At 40.0% G+C, this 19,208-nt stretch overlaps 1 protein-coding gene across 1 annotated transcript in view; it reads right to left on the reverse strand.

Annotated features, from left to right (window-relative positions):
• SLC41A2 (solute carrier family 41 member 2) overlaps positions 1–19,208 on the reverse strand; it is an 81,094-nt gene that overhangs the window by 20,474 nt on the left and 41,412 nt on the right. Inside the window, exons 6-9 of the mRNA XM_040984748.1 lie at positions 18,744–18,891; positions 16,003–16,082; positions 3,954–4,085; positions 1,933–2,081 (exon numbers count right to left, since the gene is read on the reverse strand). Coding sequence (XP_040840682.1) covers positions 1,933–2,081; positions 3,954–4,085; positions 16,003–16,082; positions 18,744–18,891 — 509 coding nt within the window. The remainder of the gene's footprint in view (positions 1–1,932; positions 2,082–3,953; positions 4,086–16,002; positions 16,083–18,743; positions 18,892–19,208) is intronic.

Consider the following 19,208-nt stretch of genomic DNA (forward strand, 5'->3'; position numbering starts at 1 on the left):
CAAAAATGAGTAAAACAAACAACCTTTCTCTGGAATATGTGAGACTGACATATAAACCGGAGGCGTTAATATGATAAAGAAGAGATTAGGACAATGGTGTTGTGTATGTATGGGGTGGGAAATAGAGAACAAGGCCACTCAAACTACATTCGATAGCCAAGACAGGATTCTGGAAAGAGAAGACAAATGAGAAACACTGCAATATATATATATATCCAATAAATAAACCTAAAAATCAAGGTCCTTTCAAACAGACTTCCTCTATTTAAGTGACCAGGGAATCAGGGAGGAGACTTCTCAATGAATATTGTCTGAAAAGCTAACATAACATCAAGAATTCTGAAAACAGCCACTACCGCATACTTGGTGAGGAATACTGAAGAGAAAGGGGCCTGATCTCCACTCTCAAGGTGGTAAGAAACCGCATCAGGAAAAAGGAAATGTACATTACAAACCCTCACTGTACTACAGTTAACTGAAAGTAAATAAACAAAATGGACCACGTATGCCCATACCACCATACATCAGCTTGGAGTTTAAGAACTATGAGCATCTGGGGTTTATTAAAAGCAACAGTGAGAAGAGAAATTCTTGCAAGCTTCGGAAAGATAAATTACTTTGCACAATGAGATCAGGAAAGATTGCAATCTGACCTCCATGGCAATATAACAAGTCAAAAGACAGTGAAACAATGCTTCAAAATACTAAAATAAACAGAATCTTACATCCAGTGAATGCATTAGCTGAGAAGAGTAGAATATAGAATTTTATAATATGCAAGAGCTTAAGGAATTTACTCCCATGCCCTTCCTCAGGAATCTATCAGAAGAGCTGTTCATACAAAACAGAGAAAGCAAGAGAGGGAGGACAGGGAACTGAGAAAACACGACTTCCAAACATTCTGTCTTAAAAACAGCCCTGAAGGAGGTGCTTGGTTAAGACGGAGTCTCTTACCAGGGTACAAGATTTCAGTTCCTGGCTCTGGCTTCTGGTTCCAGGTTCTAGATCTCAGAAGGCAGCTGTGATAGCTCAAGTCACTGGCTTCTTGCCAACCACAGAGCCCTGGATTGAATTCCTTGTTTTTGCCCAGTCCAGTCTTGACTTCCTTCTCCACCTCTTATTAAAAATGGAAACACCTGGCCCTCAGCTTATTTTAAGAAAGTCAAATCAAGTGCCAGCATGGTGGCACAGCAGGCTAATTTTTCACCCTATAGCACCAGTCACCCATGTGGGAGCCAGTTCATGCCCTGGCTGCTCCACTTCCAATCCAGCTGTTAGTTTATGGCCTGGGAAGGCAATGGAGGATGGTTCAAATTCTTGGGACCCTGCACCTATGTGGGAGACCTTTAAGGAGTCCTAGCCCCCAGCTTCAAGTCAGCCTAGCTTGCTCTGGCAATTACAGCCATTAGGGGAATGAACCAGTCAAAAGAAGACCTCTTCTCTTCTGTAAAATCTACTTAAATCTTAAAGAAGAAGAAGAAAATTCAAATCAGGGGCTGGTGCTATGGTACAACAAGTTAAGCTTCTGTCTGCAGTGCCAGCATCTCATATAGACACTGGCTTGAGTCCCAGCTGCTCCACTTCCAATTCAGCTCCCTGCTGATTTACCTGGGAAAGCAGTGAAAAATGGCTTGTTCTTGAGCCCCTGAACCCCCATAGGAGACCCAGATGAAGTTCCTGGCTCCTAGCTCCTGGCTCCTGGTTCTGGCCTGGCCCAGCCCCAGTTGATGTGGCCACTCAACAGAAGATATCTGTCCTCCTCTCTAACTCTGCCTTCAAATAAAGAAGTTTTGAAAGACAATGAAAACATTACAAAGGCATTCACTCGATTTTTTGAAACAGTGAAATATGTCACATGCATCTAGGTTTACATAGCTATATTTTTATGGCTATCTGACAAAAAAAGAGATTTCAAGAGGTTTTCAACCTTACCTGTAACACAGCAGCAAATAAGTACACGACTACGAAGATTACAGTCAAAGAAGTATGGCCACTTTTCATCAAATGAATAGTATAGAGGAATATTAAATGTCCAGGAATTACCAAAAGCAGTAGAACTTGGGCAGACTTATTATTTACTCCTGTAACAGAAAATGTAAAAGTCATTCAAATAAAATCGTATTTTGGCTAGTAGTAGATCTTAGTTATTATAATTTGAGAATTACTTTCTTATTACTACATAGAATTAAAATTCAATTGTAATAAATTTCAACTATTTACAATGCACTTCATTTGAATTTCCCATTATTTGTTATATACTAATTACAGCTGGCTGTTTAAAATTTGCTATGAAGAATACTGGTCAGAGTTTAACATCTTTCATAAAAATAAAGAGACGATAAAAGAGAAAACACAAAATGCTTAAAGTTCTGTGACATTTTAACTTTATTCCTTTAAAGTTCTGTCACTGATATTGCTGGGTTAGGCATTTCTTTTTAAAAATATTTTAAAGACTTTTTATTTATTTGAAAGGCAGAGTAAAAGAGATAGGAGGCAAGAGAGAAGTGATATGTGCGAAGCAGGGCAACAGAAAAGGGGAAACAGGAAAGAGAGAGAATCTTCCATTGCTGGATTACTCTCCAAATCACCACCAACAGCCAAAACTGGGACAAGGTGAAGCTGGGAGCAGTAACTTCATCTTGGTGCTCCACATGGCTGACAGTGATCTAAGCACGTGGGTCATCATCTGCTGCTTTCCCAGGTGCATCAGCAGGAGTCAGATTGGAAGCAGAGCAGCTAGGACTCCAACTGGCACTTTGTTATGGGATGCCACCATCACAAGCTGTATGCAGCACGAGCCTGAACTCCTGTCATTAAGGCAGAACCCAGCCTGTCTCTTAGCCCAAACTGTCCTTGTCTGTCCTTTATCAAAATTCACTGGATTGGGAGAATGATGGTGCTGAACCCACAAGATTCTAACCACGATATTCAAGACGTCATTTGCAGTGCTAGCGCTGTGGCACAGCACAAAGGATCCTGCCAGCAGCACTGACCCCTCTTATGGGTGTCAGTTCGAGCCCTGCCTGCACTCACTTTCTTTCATTACAGCAATGTCAGTGATTGGCTTTCTGCGCATTTAGTGAGCAGACCTGGAGCAGAGTTCTACAGCAATACCTCCACCTAGCATGGGGTTGTTGATCTATAACAATGTGGGCCCTCAATATTTTTAATTTTCATTTTATTGGGATGGGAAAGACGAAACAACAAGAGATTTGCCCTCTGTTGGTTCTATCTGGAAATGCCTCTAACAGCCAAGCCTGGACCAGGTTGAAAGCTAAGAGCCTGGCATTCATCCTGGGTCTCTGACAAAGATGGAAGGATCCAAGTACTTGAGCCATCACTGCTGTCTCCCAAGGTGCACAGTAGCAGGAGGCTGGAATCAGAAGTGCAGCTGGGACTTTACCCAGGCACTTTGATCTAAGACAGGGAATGTCAATGGTGTCTTAACTGGTTTGGCTGGACAGTTCTGATCTTTATTCAATGCCAATAATCACACTTACTTTCACTGGCAAGGGGAGGGGAATGAGAAGGACGTTCTACACTGTAAGGTTCTACATTGTGGCCTTAGTTTTTCAGTGTCTGCCTGACAGCAATAACACACTGTTTCTTGCAACTAAGATTATCCGTTTTCGTGTTTTAGAATCAAATGGCTAAATTCAGAAGGGCCAAAAAGATTAACATCAGAAAAACAGAACAGATCGATCTCCCTACATCACTCAGCAAGGCTTTGTCGTGCACTTTTTTCCTGAGAAATAAACGAGATAGTCCTGAGTGAGGAATAGAAAATTACAGAAAGGACCTTTAGAAACTGATCTTTGTTCATGGAAATAAGCTATCTGAAACCAAACAGCTATGCAACTTGCATATATTCACACAAACAAATATTGCCTGCCTATAGTTTTAAAGAGCAATAGTCTCTGGAATAAAATATACAACAATCCACAAGCACATACCTGGACCAAAAAACGTTCTGAATGGGTAGTAACAACCTTTGGGTTCATCAGGCAATTCTCCTGGAATGCTATGTAAATGCAGGTAGGTTGAAATCCTGCTAGCCTGAATGGCCACCAAATTGCCACCAATACCTAAAAGGAAAGGGGAAAAAAGTAGTTATCCCCGTATTTTAAACTTGTATAAATTCAACCAAAACCAAGTCTCTTTCTGTCATATTCCAGGCCATGAGAATATGGTTCTTCTGACATGCTTATTCTCACTTATTTAAAGTTGAGGTGTGTGGAAGGTCTCCCGGATGTGATGGACTGGGAAAGCCCCTAGTTAGGGCCAAGCTCCAGCCGCACAGACGGACAAATCACTTCACTGGGGAAACCCATTGGACCACAAGAAAACTCCCCCTAAAGAGAGACAGCCCTCAGGGCACAGTGTGTGCTGCACGATGCCTGTCGTGCGCTCTCTCTCTCTCTCTCTCTCTCTCTCTCTCTCTCTCTCGCAGCAAATTCAGTGTATCTAAGCTCACTCAATCTGACTGTTCTGGTGAATTCTTAGCCTCATTTGGTTGCTTGCCATGACAAGTTAGGTATTCCAAAGGCATCAAATCATTGTTATGACAGATTCATTAGTTTTTCAAACATGACTGATACAAAAGCAGACCAGAGCATATAATTTATAGAAAACCACCATCACAACTAGATCTAAAACTAGGTAACCAGATGTTCCACATCTGTTACCTTATCGAGAGGAAAAACAAGATGAATGCATTCAAATAGGTAAGATTGATGCTTTGCTTCTCAAAATGACTTCAGGCACTGAAAAAAAAATTACCTGGATTATGCTCTCACATACTAAGGTGGGGAGGTTGATGACAAATAAAATCCATTCATTAAAATGCACCGTAGGGCCCGACAGCGTGGCCTAGCGGCTAAAGTCGTCACCTTGAACACCCCAGGATCCCATATGGGCGCCGGTTCTAATCCCGGCAGCCCCACTTCCCATCCAGCTGTCTGCTTGTGGCCTGGGAAAGCAGTCGAGAATGGCCCATAGCCTTGGGACCCTACACCCCTGTGGGATCCCTGGAAGAAGTTCCTGGTTCCTGGCTTCAGATAGGCATAGCATCAGCTGTTGCGCTCACTTAGGGAGTGAATCATCGGATGGAAGATCTTCCTCTCTGTCTCTCCTCCTCTCTGTATATCTGACTTTCCAATAAATAAATAAATCTTTAAAAAAAAAAAAAGGCACTGTAGACAAAGTGAAAAGACAAGCCACAAAGGTATGAGAATAACTTGAAACATACAGGGGAAAAATGGAATTAAAAATTAAGTATTTTGTTACAAAAAAATCTGGCAGGGAGGAGAATTTAACAAAATGGATGTAATCCTTTATAGCAAAATAAATTTATCTTTAAATTCCGTTTTCCACGATCATTCTGATATCTCTAAAAGGCTAGCATCCATAATATACAAGGAATCCTTATACATAGAAAACAAGAGAGTCAGATGGATCACAGACAAGGCTAATGCAGACTGCTAGCAGGGAGAGGAGGCGACATTCAACACCAGTGGGCATCCAGAACGAGCAGGAAAGCCCCATCAGTATCAGCGCATACTTATCTGGACTGACACATTGTTAGATGGAACACAACACATGGCAGTATATGGGTGAGAACTGAGAAGCTAGAAAGAGTGTAAATTGTTATCATCTCTTTGGAAAACTCGTTGGCACTGCTGATGTGCAGAACCTATAATCTAGCAATTCCATTCTCAAATAAACAGAGAAATGCTTGCTTGTATTGCACCAACTGCATGAATGAGCTCTCAAAGAAGCACGCAATCAAAGGGTCTGAAAATGTTAAAATAAACTCCTGCAGGATTCCATCTTTCTGAATATACTGGCAGCAAGGGATATTTTTGTACTAAAAGAGAAAATCTAACAGGCTGTCTGAGTCAGATGCCAAAATCCAAAAATTTTAATGACATCACAGAGAATCCAAATACAGCCATCCTCTACTGAGAACATCACCCACTGCTGATCCAACCTGTTTGGCAGTAAACAGATTCCCCTCAACAACAAAGGTGAGATTATCTTGGCTTTTCTTAAATAGCCCTATCTGGTTGTTGTTAGGATAACTTTGCGTGATAACTTAGGATGTTTTTTATGAACCAGCAATAAGTAAGTTACTATGCAGAAGCCTAACCCTGCTAAGCCAAATCTAAGCAGCTCATTGGTTTATATGACCTGCATAATACCTGATACACAATGAAGTAATGATATTTATTTCATCCTAATAATCCTGATTTGCTACTGCAGGAATAAAATTTTACTATTTTTTTAACCACAGGAAGAAATATAAGTAGGAAAACAGGGAAGTATAAGCTATTACCCCCATACACATTTTCAGATAGATTTTTGTGACAACACACCAAAAGCCAACAAATTTGATACATTTTAAAACAAATAATAATGACTCGGGTCCAGCGCATAGGATCAGTGGCTTGATCCTTGCCTTGCGTGAGCCAGGATCCCATAGGGGCACCGGTTTGTGTCCTGGCTGCTCCACTTCCCTTCTAGCTCCCTGCATGTGGCCTGGGAAAGCAGTAGAGGACGGCCCAAAGTCTTGGGAGCCTGCACCTGTGTTGAACACCCAGAGGAAGCACCCGGCTCCTAGCTTTGGATTGGCTCACTTGCAGCCACTTGGGGAGTGAACCAGCAGATGGAAGATCTTTGCCTCTCCTTCTCTCTGGAAAGCTGCCTCTCTAATAAGAATAAATACCTCTTTTGAAAAATAATAATGACTTGATTTTAAGCAAAAAGTAACTTCATGATTTTCTCATCACATCTCATTTACTAAGTAAAAAATTTATTAAAAGCAAGTGCTAAAGTTAATTTAAAATGCAGTTCATGATAAATGCAGTATATCCCAGGGAGTTTTAAAAAATTTTCTAGACGAAAATAAATTTCTTTAAAAATATATATTTAAGTCATGTTGACGAGGTGGAATAATTAAGGCACATGAAGGCCACGCTGCTTTCTGGGAAATCTGATGCCGGCTCATGCCACATGAATTTGAAAGCTACTCACCACTTACAAATCCTGCAGTGGCATTTAAATTCCTGGAGCTCTTTTTCTACTCTGAAAAAAAAAAGATCATCTAACGTTTACTTCATAAGGATGTTGGGGGAATTAAATAAATTGCCTACACAAGGACAGTTAGCACAGTTTCTGGACACAGAAAAGGCTCAACAAATGTCAACTATTATTATTAATAACAAACCATTCACACAAATATTATAATTTTGACTTGGTGTTATCTTAACTGTAGGTAAGACAAAGTCTAGGAACGGTATTATTCTTCCTCTCATGTTGTCTTATTTAAAAAAAACAAATAAGGAAGAAAAGAGAATCTGCCTTTCCAATAAAAATAAATGGCAAGAAAAAGAATAGAGAAGACTAGATAATCTGGGACCCATATTTTAAATCATCATTTAATTTGCCTTCTGTTAATAAATTTTCTACCAGAATTTAGTGATGATTGTTTAAACCTCTGCCAGCACGCCAGCATCCCATATGGTTACTGGTTCAAGTCGGGGCGGTTCCACTTTTGATCCAACTCTCTGCTAATGACCTGGAAAAGCAGCAAAGGATGGCTCAAGTTCTTGGGCCCCTATATTCACATAGGAGACCCAGAGGAGGCTCCTGGCTCCTGGCTTCAAATCAGCCACGCTCCAGCTGTTGCCTCCATTTGGGGAATGAACCAGCAGATGAAGATCTGTCCCTCCTTCTCTCTGTAACTCTGCCTTCCAAATACAAATAAAACATGAATCTTTAAAAAGAAGTTTGAATTTTCTCAGTCTAAGCTCCTTTTCTGAACTAAAGTTTTAGACAAGAGTATTGAGGTATTAAGCTGTACCCACAGTATCTGTGCCAGCTAGAGGTAGGCCAGGGGTCTGAGCTGGAGTAGGAGCGGGGGTTCTCCTGAAGGCCTTTGGCGTTGGCAAGCAGCCTATGCTTTCCCATCCTTTTAGCATCAGACACATCAGGATCTCTGATCTGAGGGACCAAAGCCCTGGGGTACGTGCCCTGGCTTTGACATACACATTGCACGTTAGGCCACCTAATCTCCTGACTCCTGCACAATGAAGAGGAACCTACACACTGCTTATTCCAGTAGACCAAACTCAGACCTCAAATACCTCTTCAAAAGGCAAAAAAGTAAGTAAAAAATTGCTACTGCCATATTGAGACTATTGTATCTTAGGCAGACATGTGTTTTCCTGCCTCTTCTTGATTCTCTCTGGAAGCTGCTATTGATAGCACTCCTTAGAAGATTTATGATTGTCACATGAACTTTAAAAGCCAGACTGTTGTTTCAGGGAATTTGACATGCACTTCAGAACAAATTCTACAGCAAGTACTAAGGCTGTGGACACTCTGCCTGAGGCAGTCAAGGACCTCCTCCTGGCCCTAGATTCCACACTCACAGAACAAGGAGGAGCCTGTTTGGTGATTAATGGAATCTATCATCTCTACTCTAACAATAGTGTGTTCTCTGAAAGCAACATTCGAACGTCTTTACACCCAAGCTAGATGACTTTACGATCTACACAGGGACAATCATCACCCAGTGTTTGAGAAATGATAAAATACAATCTTCCCTTTTTAAATAGCATTCTACCAGCAATTGCTTTCTATTTAATTTTGTTCATGCTGACTGACAAATCTGTCCAAAAAGCCAACAACTTCTCAGAGTAATGACAACAACGGGGGAGGGAGAGACACGGCCATTAGCACTAAATGGACATTCTCCAGGCTTTGAGGTGGACCCACTAGCTGAGACAGATAGATGTTTCCAAATCTAACATACTCAAGGCCTACACTCCTAAACAGCATGATGAAACTACAGAAGATGTGATACATCTGTATCCTCCTTCAGCCCTTAAGATGGAGGTCAGAACTCCCTGAGAGGAGGGACATGCAATGGGACAGGCATGCAGCTGCCTTAGGGTCACGAGTTGGAAGCCACACTTCCTCTACCCTATGTAATACTATCTGCCTGCCAGTCCAATGATCTCTTCCCTAGGATGCACTTTCCCCTCTCTGGGGACCCAGGAGTCCTATCATCCAGGCTCAGTGCTCTCTCTTCCCACGGTCACAGGATGGAAGGCAGAAACATTTCTCTCTCATCTTTCCCCTCCCAACCCACTCCATCCTAGCACATGGCCCACGTGTGGCTGTGATTTCCTCACCTTTAAAATAAATTTTATAAATAAAAAAGAATAGTGAATAATTGGCAGGGACCGATGCTCATCTGACAGGGCCAGTAACTTGTACCACAAACTGAAAGTAAACAATAAACCTTAGAAATAAAGAGGCAAGAGCAGGTACACTACACAATACAACAACTTCTGCAAAGAGGGTGAACCAGTAAGCTAGTTAAAAACAAAATAACTCTTAGTAGCCAACCACAGACTTTGTCCATTGTACTCTAAAAGGAGGATCTAAATTATACTGAATATACATACAAAGAAAATGCTTGCATTTAGAGGTGCTTTTCTTCTTTTACTTTGGGGGTTCTCTAACATTCTGCCTAGATCTTGTCAATATACTAAATAAGTAGAGACTACAGAATGCTTCAATGCAGAAAGCATTCACTGCTACGCTTGAGAGTATTCACTTATGCCCCATGGATTCCACTGGACTGACTGAGGTTGAAGAAAAAAAACAAGTGACTAACTGGGAACCAGCATTAGGGCACAGTGGGTTAAGCTGCTGCCTATGACATCAATATCTCATGTGAGTCTTGGCTGATGCACTTCAGATCCAACACTCTGCTGATGTGCCTGGGAAAGCAGTGGAAGGTGGCACAAGCATCTGGGCCCCTGCCACCCATGTGGGAGAACTAGATGGAATTCCTACTCCTGGCTTCAGCTTGGCCTAGCCCAACTCCAGCAGCTGGGACCACTTGAGGAGTAAACCAGCACACAGAGGATCTCTCCCTCTCTACCTCCGCCTTAAAAATAAAGTAAAACCTTTTTTTTTTTAGAACAACTAGTTGATTTGCTGTAGTTCTCTTCTAAAAAAAAAACCCCACAAATTTGTTGGTAGAATTTCATAAAACATTCGTTGGTAAAACTTTATACAACTACTTTCATTACTTGTATTACCACATAACAGATAAACAAATATGATAATAAGTCAAATAAACTGCTAGAAACACTTTATCATCTTTTTCTCTGTATCCTCACTGGCACCACGCTGCAGTCCAGGAAACAGACACCAATATTACACTTTCACCAAATGAAAAACAAAATGAAATTAGACTTTAGAAAGATATCAGATAAGGTGAATACAACTTAAAAATAAACAATATAATTAATGAAGGGACTAATGACAGTTTTAACTTCTCATGGTCTCATCATCATCTGTAGTTATATTTTTAAACTGCAGCACAATTCTTACTTTAGAAGAGCTTTCTTCAATGTCAAGAAAGACTTTCTTGCTGTCACGATGTGCACTGTGTTTCTACCAAGAGCTGGTCTATTAGCATTTCTTTTAAATTATTCAAATTCTTCAGAGAGTAATTGCATTATTAAAGCAAGTGAAGAGTATCTAAGGATAGTCTTACATAAATTAAGAAAATGAGTAAAAAAGATCTTGTCAACATACTAAATAATTAGAGAGACTCCTCAGTATCCACAAGACCTAATTTTAGGTGTCTTAAGTTAGAACAAACTCAGCCGATAAGTTTGGTAATAAGAGGAAATTATCAGAGGCTTCACCTAGGGACTGCTTTAAAATTTAAATCAGTGTTTTGTTAAATTTAGAAATACATGTTTCCAGTAAATAATCAGCAGTCAAATCATAGAGTATCTTTCAAATTCTATTAAGATTCCTTTGTACATTCCCAAGGGAGATAAAAATAAAAGCTCATTTTCATGAAACATAAATCCTTATAGTCAACAGCACAAAAGATCCATCACTTTCCATAAATGCTACATATTGCAGCCTCTTCACAAAGCTGTGTATTTCATCTGTTTTTCCCTTCAAGACCCCACCTTCCTCAGAACTCACACGCAGTAATTACTCTTTCAGTCTCAAGAAACACAAAATGATGGAAGAGATCTGTCTTCCGTATTTCCATATTTTCAGAGCAATACGTAGAACCCCTTTAACCAAGACTCTTTCGTCTAAGCAAGGCCCTACCCATCAGCTCCACCTCTTCCTTCCTCTGCACTGGCAGATAAGACGGTGAACGACTCCAAGCCTCCAAATTCCCCTTCCCCTTGATCATGTATTCTTAATAGAGGCAAAAACTGGTTTTGGGGGGCTGAGGGGGCTCACAATTGTTTTATGTATAAAACACAGATTTACCCAGTATGTGGAGTTAAATAGTGTATCCATGATATTAAGCTTCATGGATGGGCATGGGCAGTGAGAAAACTGTTTAAAATGGCTCCTTGAGAAGGTGATAATGGAAAGAAAAAAGGTTGCAAGTGAGTGACCTAGACAAGAACTTCAAAACTAGAAAGTTTCAGATGAGTTACTGTGGTGTCGAGGCCGTGATCTAAGAACTTGGCATGACTGCAACTCGAAGCTGGTTGCCTCTGGTGACAAGTGGCTGCTTTCTTCTGTCTACTGTGTCATTTATTGCCAACTTGAAGAAGGTTGGGAAACACTGCCCTAGAGCTATGACTCTATCTGCCTTTCTGAGAGGACTGAAGCTGTCAGTTGCATGCCCCTTCATTTTGTTCTCATCCCCCCATCCTCAGATCTCTGTATTTATACTTCTTGCTCTTCAGGATTCCTCGGCACATTGAAGTAAGGTGGATCCTTTCTTCCCCAGGATATTTTGCAACCCATCATTTCAAGGACCTTGCTCCATCATAATTCCCCATCTTTTACACATCCTTAGTCTTTCTCTCTGTTCTTCCTTTGCCTCCTTGCCAGCATACATATTCACATCTCTCATCTTAGAAAAGGTTTCTCATTTGCACTTCTGGCCTCAGAACTTCCAACATTAATTTATCTTCACTATCAGTCACTTCATAAGGACTCTAAAAGTGCTCCTTTAAGATTTTAGTTGTTATACTAAGTATTTAGTAGATAGAAAAATATAAGGGTACTTCTAAAAGTTTGTGGAAAAGTAGAATTAAAAGGTATGTTCAGGTGGAGGAATCCACCATGGGGGGAGGGGTATGGGAGGGGTGGGGGGAATCCCCAGCGCCTATAAAACTGTACTACATAATACAATGTAAGCAACAATAAAAAAAAAAATTAATTTAAAAAAAAAAGGTATGTTCATTTTGGTGCAAAAAAGATTTAGAATCTATGTATATAAAATGTTTTCAAAAAGTTCATTGGAAAATGCATACTATGAATTCAAACATTTCTTCATTAAAAAAAAAAAGATATATCAAATGCAACACAAATCTCCGTTTCCAAACAAAAGATGGACTCCTAATGAAAGTGTTGGACATATCTAGACAATGGGATGATGGACTGACACTGTCTGTACCAGCAATGTCAGGGCACATTTAAATAGCAGACTGATGGAATTGTAATTCCTTATGAAGAGTTATGACATTATGGGAAAAATCAAACGGGGGGTGGAAGTTGGGGGTAGGGGAATCCCAGACTATACAGAATTGTACGATAAATTTCAAAAATAAAAGTTAAAAAAAATAAATAAACATTTAAAATATGTACCTATTTATTTGTAAAGCACAGTGACAGAAAGAAACAGACAGACAGGGAGAGACAAAGAATGAGCTTTTTCATCTGCTGGCTGACTTTAAGTTGGGACTGGACTAGGCTGAAGTGAGGACCTAGGAACTCCACCCAGGGCTCCCACTTGACGGGACTCAGGCATTGAATGCTTGTCTGCTGCTTCCCAGACCCATCAGCACAGGGCTGGAAGCAGAGTAGCCAGGACTGGAAGCAATGTTCCCACGTGGACTGTCAGTCTACCCAGCAACAGCTTAGCTCTCCGCACCACATCAGCTGCCGTCAGTTTCTTCATACTACCTGCTTTTCACAAACATTTTCAATGCTTGTATGCACCAATTCCAATTTTTGTTGCATGCGAATAAACGTGTGTATTCCTGCTTCCGTTTAAGGAGAAGAATATCACATTAACATCTGAAGTGCTCCATGTGCTCCTCCTCAACCCCAAACCCTTCCACCTGCTTCCCCTTCTCTGTGTTCATTTCCCTCACTTTCCTCTGGCTTACTACAGCACACATTTGCATTCTTAAGTATCATGGCAACTTTCATGCTTTTGTACTCCATTGAAATACTTTATCATATATTGCTTTCTTAAGAGTCATCCTGGCTATCATCTGTGTGATAAATAATTCATTCGTTTTATTGTTCATAGTATTCTAACATTATATCCTTATTTACTTAGCCTGCAGCTCAATTGAACAATAACATGATTTCCTAATTACTGAGTAAATGGTCCCTCTTGAATTATCCTTTTGCCTACAAAATATTTACTTCATGGATCTTTTCTTTAACCTTCTCTGGTTTTTTTTATAAACATATTTTTACTTTAATGAACCCATATCAATCATTCTCTTAAAATAAACATTATTTACTTTTAGTTATCTGAAAGGCAGAGAGAAAGAGAAAAATGGAGATGAATCCTTCGTTCTCTGATCATCCCGCATTTGCTGTCAACAGCTGGGACAGGGCCAGGTTAAGCCCGAACCCTGAACTCAATCCAAGTCTCCCACCTGGTGTTGGGGACAAAGCCCTTGAGCGATTCCACCGCTTTCAGGGTGAGCAATGGCAGGAAGCTGGAAACAGAGTGGAGCCTGGACAAGAACCCAGGCACCAGGACAGGCAACGTGGTGCTCCAAGTGGCATCTCATGGGCTGTTCCTAACTCTCCTTTAACATCAGAACTCTCATGCAAATACTTGCTCCTAGCAAATGGGCTTTGCGGATACAGCCACAGAGGTGAAAATAATGAGAAATTAATTCCAATCTCTAGCTACAAGAAGGATAAATCATTAAGAAAAGTAGTAAATGTTGCCACCAGAGTCAATTTTTTTTATACAAACAGGAGAAACCCATTTTCTATTTTTGCTTTTTAAATGAACCTCACCAGTACTCACTGAAGTATATGAACATTTTTGTTTACAGTCTAGGAAGTGTTATTTAAAGACAATTTCTCAGACTCTGTGACACCTAGTTTGCAGTAATACTAAGTATGTAGCTTAAGTTATGCATTTATTCATCTGACAATTACGACATCTTGAAATGTGGCAGGCACTATTCAGAGTCAAAAGAGAAAGAAAATTATCATACAAACTCAATACATATTATAATAAAACTGCTCAAAGTATTCTGCCTAAGTATCTACTTTGCAAAAGAGGTGACATTTTAATTGGGTCTGGATAAATGAGCAGAATTTTGTAAGCAAGAAAAGGGAAATAAGACAGCAGAGAGAACAGCAGGTGCAAAGACATGGGGCACAGAACAACACAATGTATTTGAGAAATCATAAAAAATTCAAAATGAGAACTTTGAAATTAATGGAGTGTTGGGGAAATGAGACTAAAAGAAGCAGACTTTAGAGCAGGTTGGGTTCAATACATGATGGTAAATAATTTATACCTATCCACTAGGAAATTAAAAGCTAACTGTGATTTTTAAGCAACCGGGGGTAGAATCTGCTTTGTTAGGATAAAAAATAACTGTTGGCCTTATGCAGGACAGAGAAGTAAAGGGTAAGAAATGGGGCAGGGAGGCAAATTTATGGAGTTGTATCAGGAGAGATGATAAACACAACCAGGAGTGACAAAGTGTTGAGACTAATTCACAAGTTACTTCAAGAATCAGAGTAGAGATTATAAGAGAGAGGGAGTGTGTGGCTTTGGGATGTCTTGTTTGGGATCCTGGGTAGATAATACGATTAACTGACACAGGAGGAGAAAGACATTTAAGAGAAGACAATGAGTTCACCCAGGAGTGTAGTCTTTCACATGCAAATATTCAATTCCAAGTATGGATCAGGAAAGAAATGCATGTGTCAAGTCTAGAGAGTTAGAAAGCTGAAGCCAGATGGCAAGAAGTGGTTCTCAAACGTTGTATGCATATTCAATCCTGCTTACCCATGCTTTCTGCAGATCAAAAATACTTGGTAAAGGGCTAGCATGGTGGCACAACAGCTTAAGCCACTGTCTGTGACACTGGCATTCATGTGAACACTGGTTTAAGCCCTGGATACTCCTCTTTTGATGGAGCTCCCTGCTAATGTGCCTGGGAAAGAAGCAGATGCCTCTAGTGTTCAGGTCATTGCCACTCACATGAGAATCAAACTCGGGTTCCAGGATCTTGGCTTTGGTCTTCATGTGTGTGTGCTTATCCTTCTATATGTGTAACTCTTCCTTTCAAATACATGAATAAATCTTTTTAAAAACAACTACTTGGAAAGAAAAAATTATTCCTGTACTGAACATGGAATTTTTTGTTCTTGTCCTTTTTCCCTAAACAACACAGTGTAATAACTTCTATATAGACTTTACATTGTCTTTACATGAGCTGGGGCATCATAAATAATCTACAGATGATAAGTACATGAGCACATGGGCACATTAAATAGAAACAGCACAGTTTCAACAAGGTACTTCAACATGTACACAATTTTTTTTTAAATATGCAGAGGGTCCTGGATACAATTCCCCTCAGATATTGAGCGACAATTGTTTCAGAAGCAACTGCTGGGTACCACATCAGGGCCTCTAATTCAGGCTCAAAAATCCCCACCACCACCTCTTTTTTTTAACATGTTTTTATTTGAAAGTTTGAACTCTTACGTAACTGTATCTATCTCTACGTAGCTAGTTAGCTACAGATATAGAGGTCTATATAGATATCTACATAGGTATATACATATATGTACATGTGTGCATATATACATTTACATATATGCACACACATCTGGGGAGAAAGAGAGATAGATTGTCCATCTGTTGATTTACTCCTTAAATCGTCACAAGCACTGGGCACATTGGATATCATCATGAAAGCTGCATCTAACTCTTACCATTAATAACAGGTGTGTAAACAACAATTCCAACCAAGTTTGGATCAGATACAGTTGTATCCAGAATAAGGCCCCCAATGCTGAAAGATACAAAATGAGATCATTTCAAAAGAGGAAAGAGAATGCACTTGGAGTTCTTCTGGACATACAGATATCCTTACTTTACAGAAAAATAACACATGGCTTAAGCAACAGCTCCAGATTCCAGGACTTTAATCCCCAAGATATGATCTTTGTAAAAGTAAGAGAAAATATGTTTTAAACGCATTAAAATATCTGGAAAGAAGTTAGTCCTCCACCTGCAGTGCCAGCATTCCATATGGGTGCCAGTTCTAGTTCCAGTTGCTTCACTTTGAGTCCAGGTCCCTCCTTGCGGGTTGTGAAAGCAGTAGACGATGGTCCAAGGCCTTGGGATCCTGCACCCATGTGAGAGACCCAGAGGAGGCTCCCGGCTCCTGACTTCAGCCTAGCTCAGCTCTGGTCCTTGTGGCCATTTGGGGAGTGAACCAGTGGACAGAAGATCTCTGTCTTTCCTTCTCTCTCTAAATCTGCTTTTCCAATAAAAATAAATCTTTATAAGGGTCAGAAGAACATACAGTAAATTACTCACCATGTAAGTTTGAAAATACAGGGGTTTGAAAGTCATTTTACATTATTCAGAATTTATGGATTTTTAGAACTATGTCATCCAGTATTCTTATACTTTTAAATATAATTTTTAAAAGAGTATCTTTTCATATTTGAAGTAAAAGCATTAGAAGGATGACTGATGTGCTACAACAAGATACAACTAGGGTGTGTCTTGCCACTGGCAAATTAAAATAATTAGCTATAGTCACAAAAGGAGCTGATCTTGTGGCACAATGGGTTGTCAACACCTGCAATACTACCATCCCATCTGGACGCTGGTTTGAGTCCTGGCTCCTCCATTTCCAGTCCGTATCACTGCTAAAACCCCTGGAAAGGCAAGAGAAGACCCCAAGTGCTTAGTTCCCTGCCACCTTCTGACTCCTGCTTTGTCTGAGCCCTGGCAAGGAGGCCAACAGATGAAATCAATCTCTCTCTCTCTCTCTCTGTATCTCTCTCTCTCTCTGTGTCCCGTGTGTGTGTGTATGTGTATCTTCCCTCCTCTCTCTGTAATTCTGCCTTTCAAATACATACATGCATGTATCTATAAAAAGGCAACTAACTCATGCCGTGGCAAACCATACATTCTCAATGTCTCAATGAAGCTTGATATCCTTTTACTTATACATAATTCATTTATTTAAATTGGCAAATTGCATATGTATATGTAATACACAATGAAATGATTAACTAAGCTAGTTAGCATGTACATTACTTGATATTTTTCCCACTGTGGTGAGAATACTTCTCAGTAGTTTTCTTTCTTTCTTTTTTAAAAAAATATTTATTTATTTATTGGAAAGGTGGATATACAGAGAGGAGGAGAAACAGAGAGGAATATCTTCCACCCATTGGTTCACTCCCCAAGCGGCAGCAACTGGGTCTCCCACGTGGGTGCAGGGTCACAAGGCTTTAGGCCATCCTCCATTGCTTTCCCAGGCCACAAGCAGGGAGCTGGATGGGAAGCGGGGCCGCTGGGATTAGAACCAGCGCCCATATGGGATCTCGGTGCATTGAAGGCGAGGACTTTAACCACTATGCTATCGCACTGGGCCCGTCTTTCTTTTTTTTAAGAGATTTTATTTATTTTTATTGGAAAGGCAGATCATATTTACAGAACAAAGGAGAGATGGAGAAAGATCTCCCATCCTCTGATTCACTCCCCAAATGGCCACAACAGGCAGGAGCCAGGAGCTTCTTCCAGGTCTCTCACATGGCTGCAGGTCCCCAGGCTTTGCTTTCCCAGGCCACAAGCAGGAGCTGGATGGGAAGTGGAGCAGCTGGGTCATGAACCAGCACCCATATGGGATCTCAGTGCTTGCAAAGTGAGGATTTAGCCATTGAGCCATCATGCTATGCCCTTCTCAGTAATTTTCAAGAAGGTATTAATTATAGCTACTATATTGTACAACATACCTCCAGGACTTATTTTTCTTGTCTAGATGAAATTTCATACCCTTGTACCATAAAATTCAAAATTTCAAATAAAAAATTTTTTAAATGAATGTACAGAGGGGAAAAGAAAGAAAATTTTCGGAGACTTATCTCACAAGTAAATCAGCTCATCAATTCAAAAACCTATTAGAAGCATGGCTGGTTTACAAATTTTTATTTGGACCGAAAAAAAAAATCTCAGCCAGATATTTGCACCTGCATTCTAAATAAAATTGTGAGACTGGTTGATTGCTTACTGTTAATAAAATTGTGATGGAAAATTGATTTTAAAAATCCATATCCTTTGTCCAATACCTTCTCAGTTCCATCCCAGAAATTTTTTAACATGTGTATTTTTAAAAAGTCTGTCAGAATACTGACATGAAAATAGATAAAAGGCTTATGCTTATCTGGACAACAGATTATTAAAAATATGGAATGTTATCATAGACTATACATACACACAACACAACTGAATTTCATTCATCAGGGTTGTGAGGCTTTGGTTGGAGAGAATTCTGAGACTGGGTATCTCCAAAGAATTTCTGCTTGCATTGATTTCAGTAACTGCTGTCACATTCCTTACCACTGCAGTGAGCAGCACATGGCCTCATAAAATGATTAAACCAAGGAATACAACTACGCACATATATGGAATGCTCATACACTTCAATACCAACCTGCTGATAACCATCGCCGTGATGACAGGCTCCCAGCCTGAATGGAGAACTGTCCTTGTGGCTGGATGCTTGGCAGCTATTATAATCCAGATAGGAGTGAGCGCTAAGAAAAACACACCAACTAACGGAGAAACGAAGTAATAGTTCTCTAAAATGAAAAGAAGAAACAACATTTTAATTGCTCATCATTCCTTGTGGGACATGTAAATTACCACAAGTAACAGTTATCAGATGAAATGATGCCATCAGACATGGAGGCATGCTCCATTTTTTCTATAAAGTTCAAAGACGTTGAGAAATGTAAATAAGGAGAGAATATTAAATATTCTGATTAAAAACCAGCAAGTTAATTCAACAAATATTTGCTATATGTGACTTTCACTGGAATAGCAGTAGCAAGAACAACAACAGTAAACATAAGCTCACATTCGTCCCCTATTTATCAAGCACCAGACTGGATGCTTT

This window comes from Ochotona curzoniae, unplaced genomic scaffold (genome assembly GCF_017591425.1).
Source record: "Ochotona curzoniae isolate NIBS_2020 unplaced genomic scaffold, NIBS_Ocur_1.0 contig_1014, whole genome shotgun sequence".
NCBI lineage: Eukaryota > Metazoa > Chordata > Mammalia > Lagomorpha > Ochotonidae > Ochotona > Ochotona curzoniae.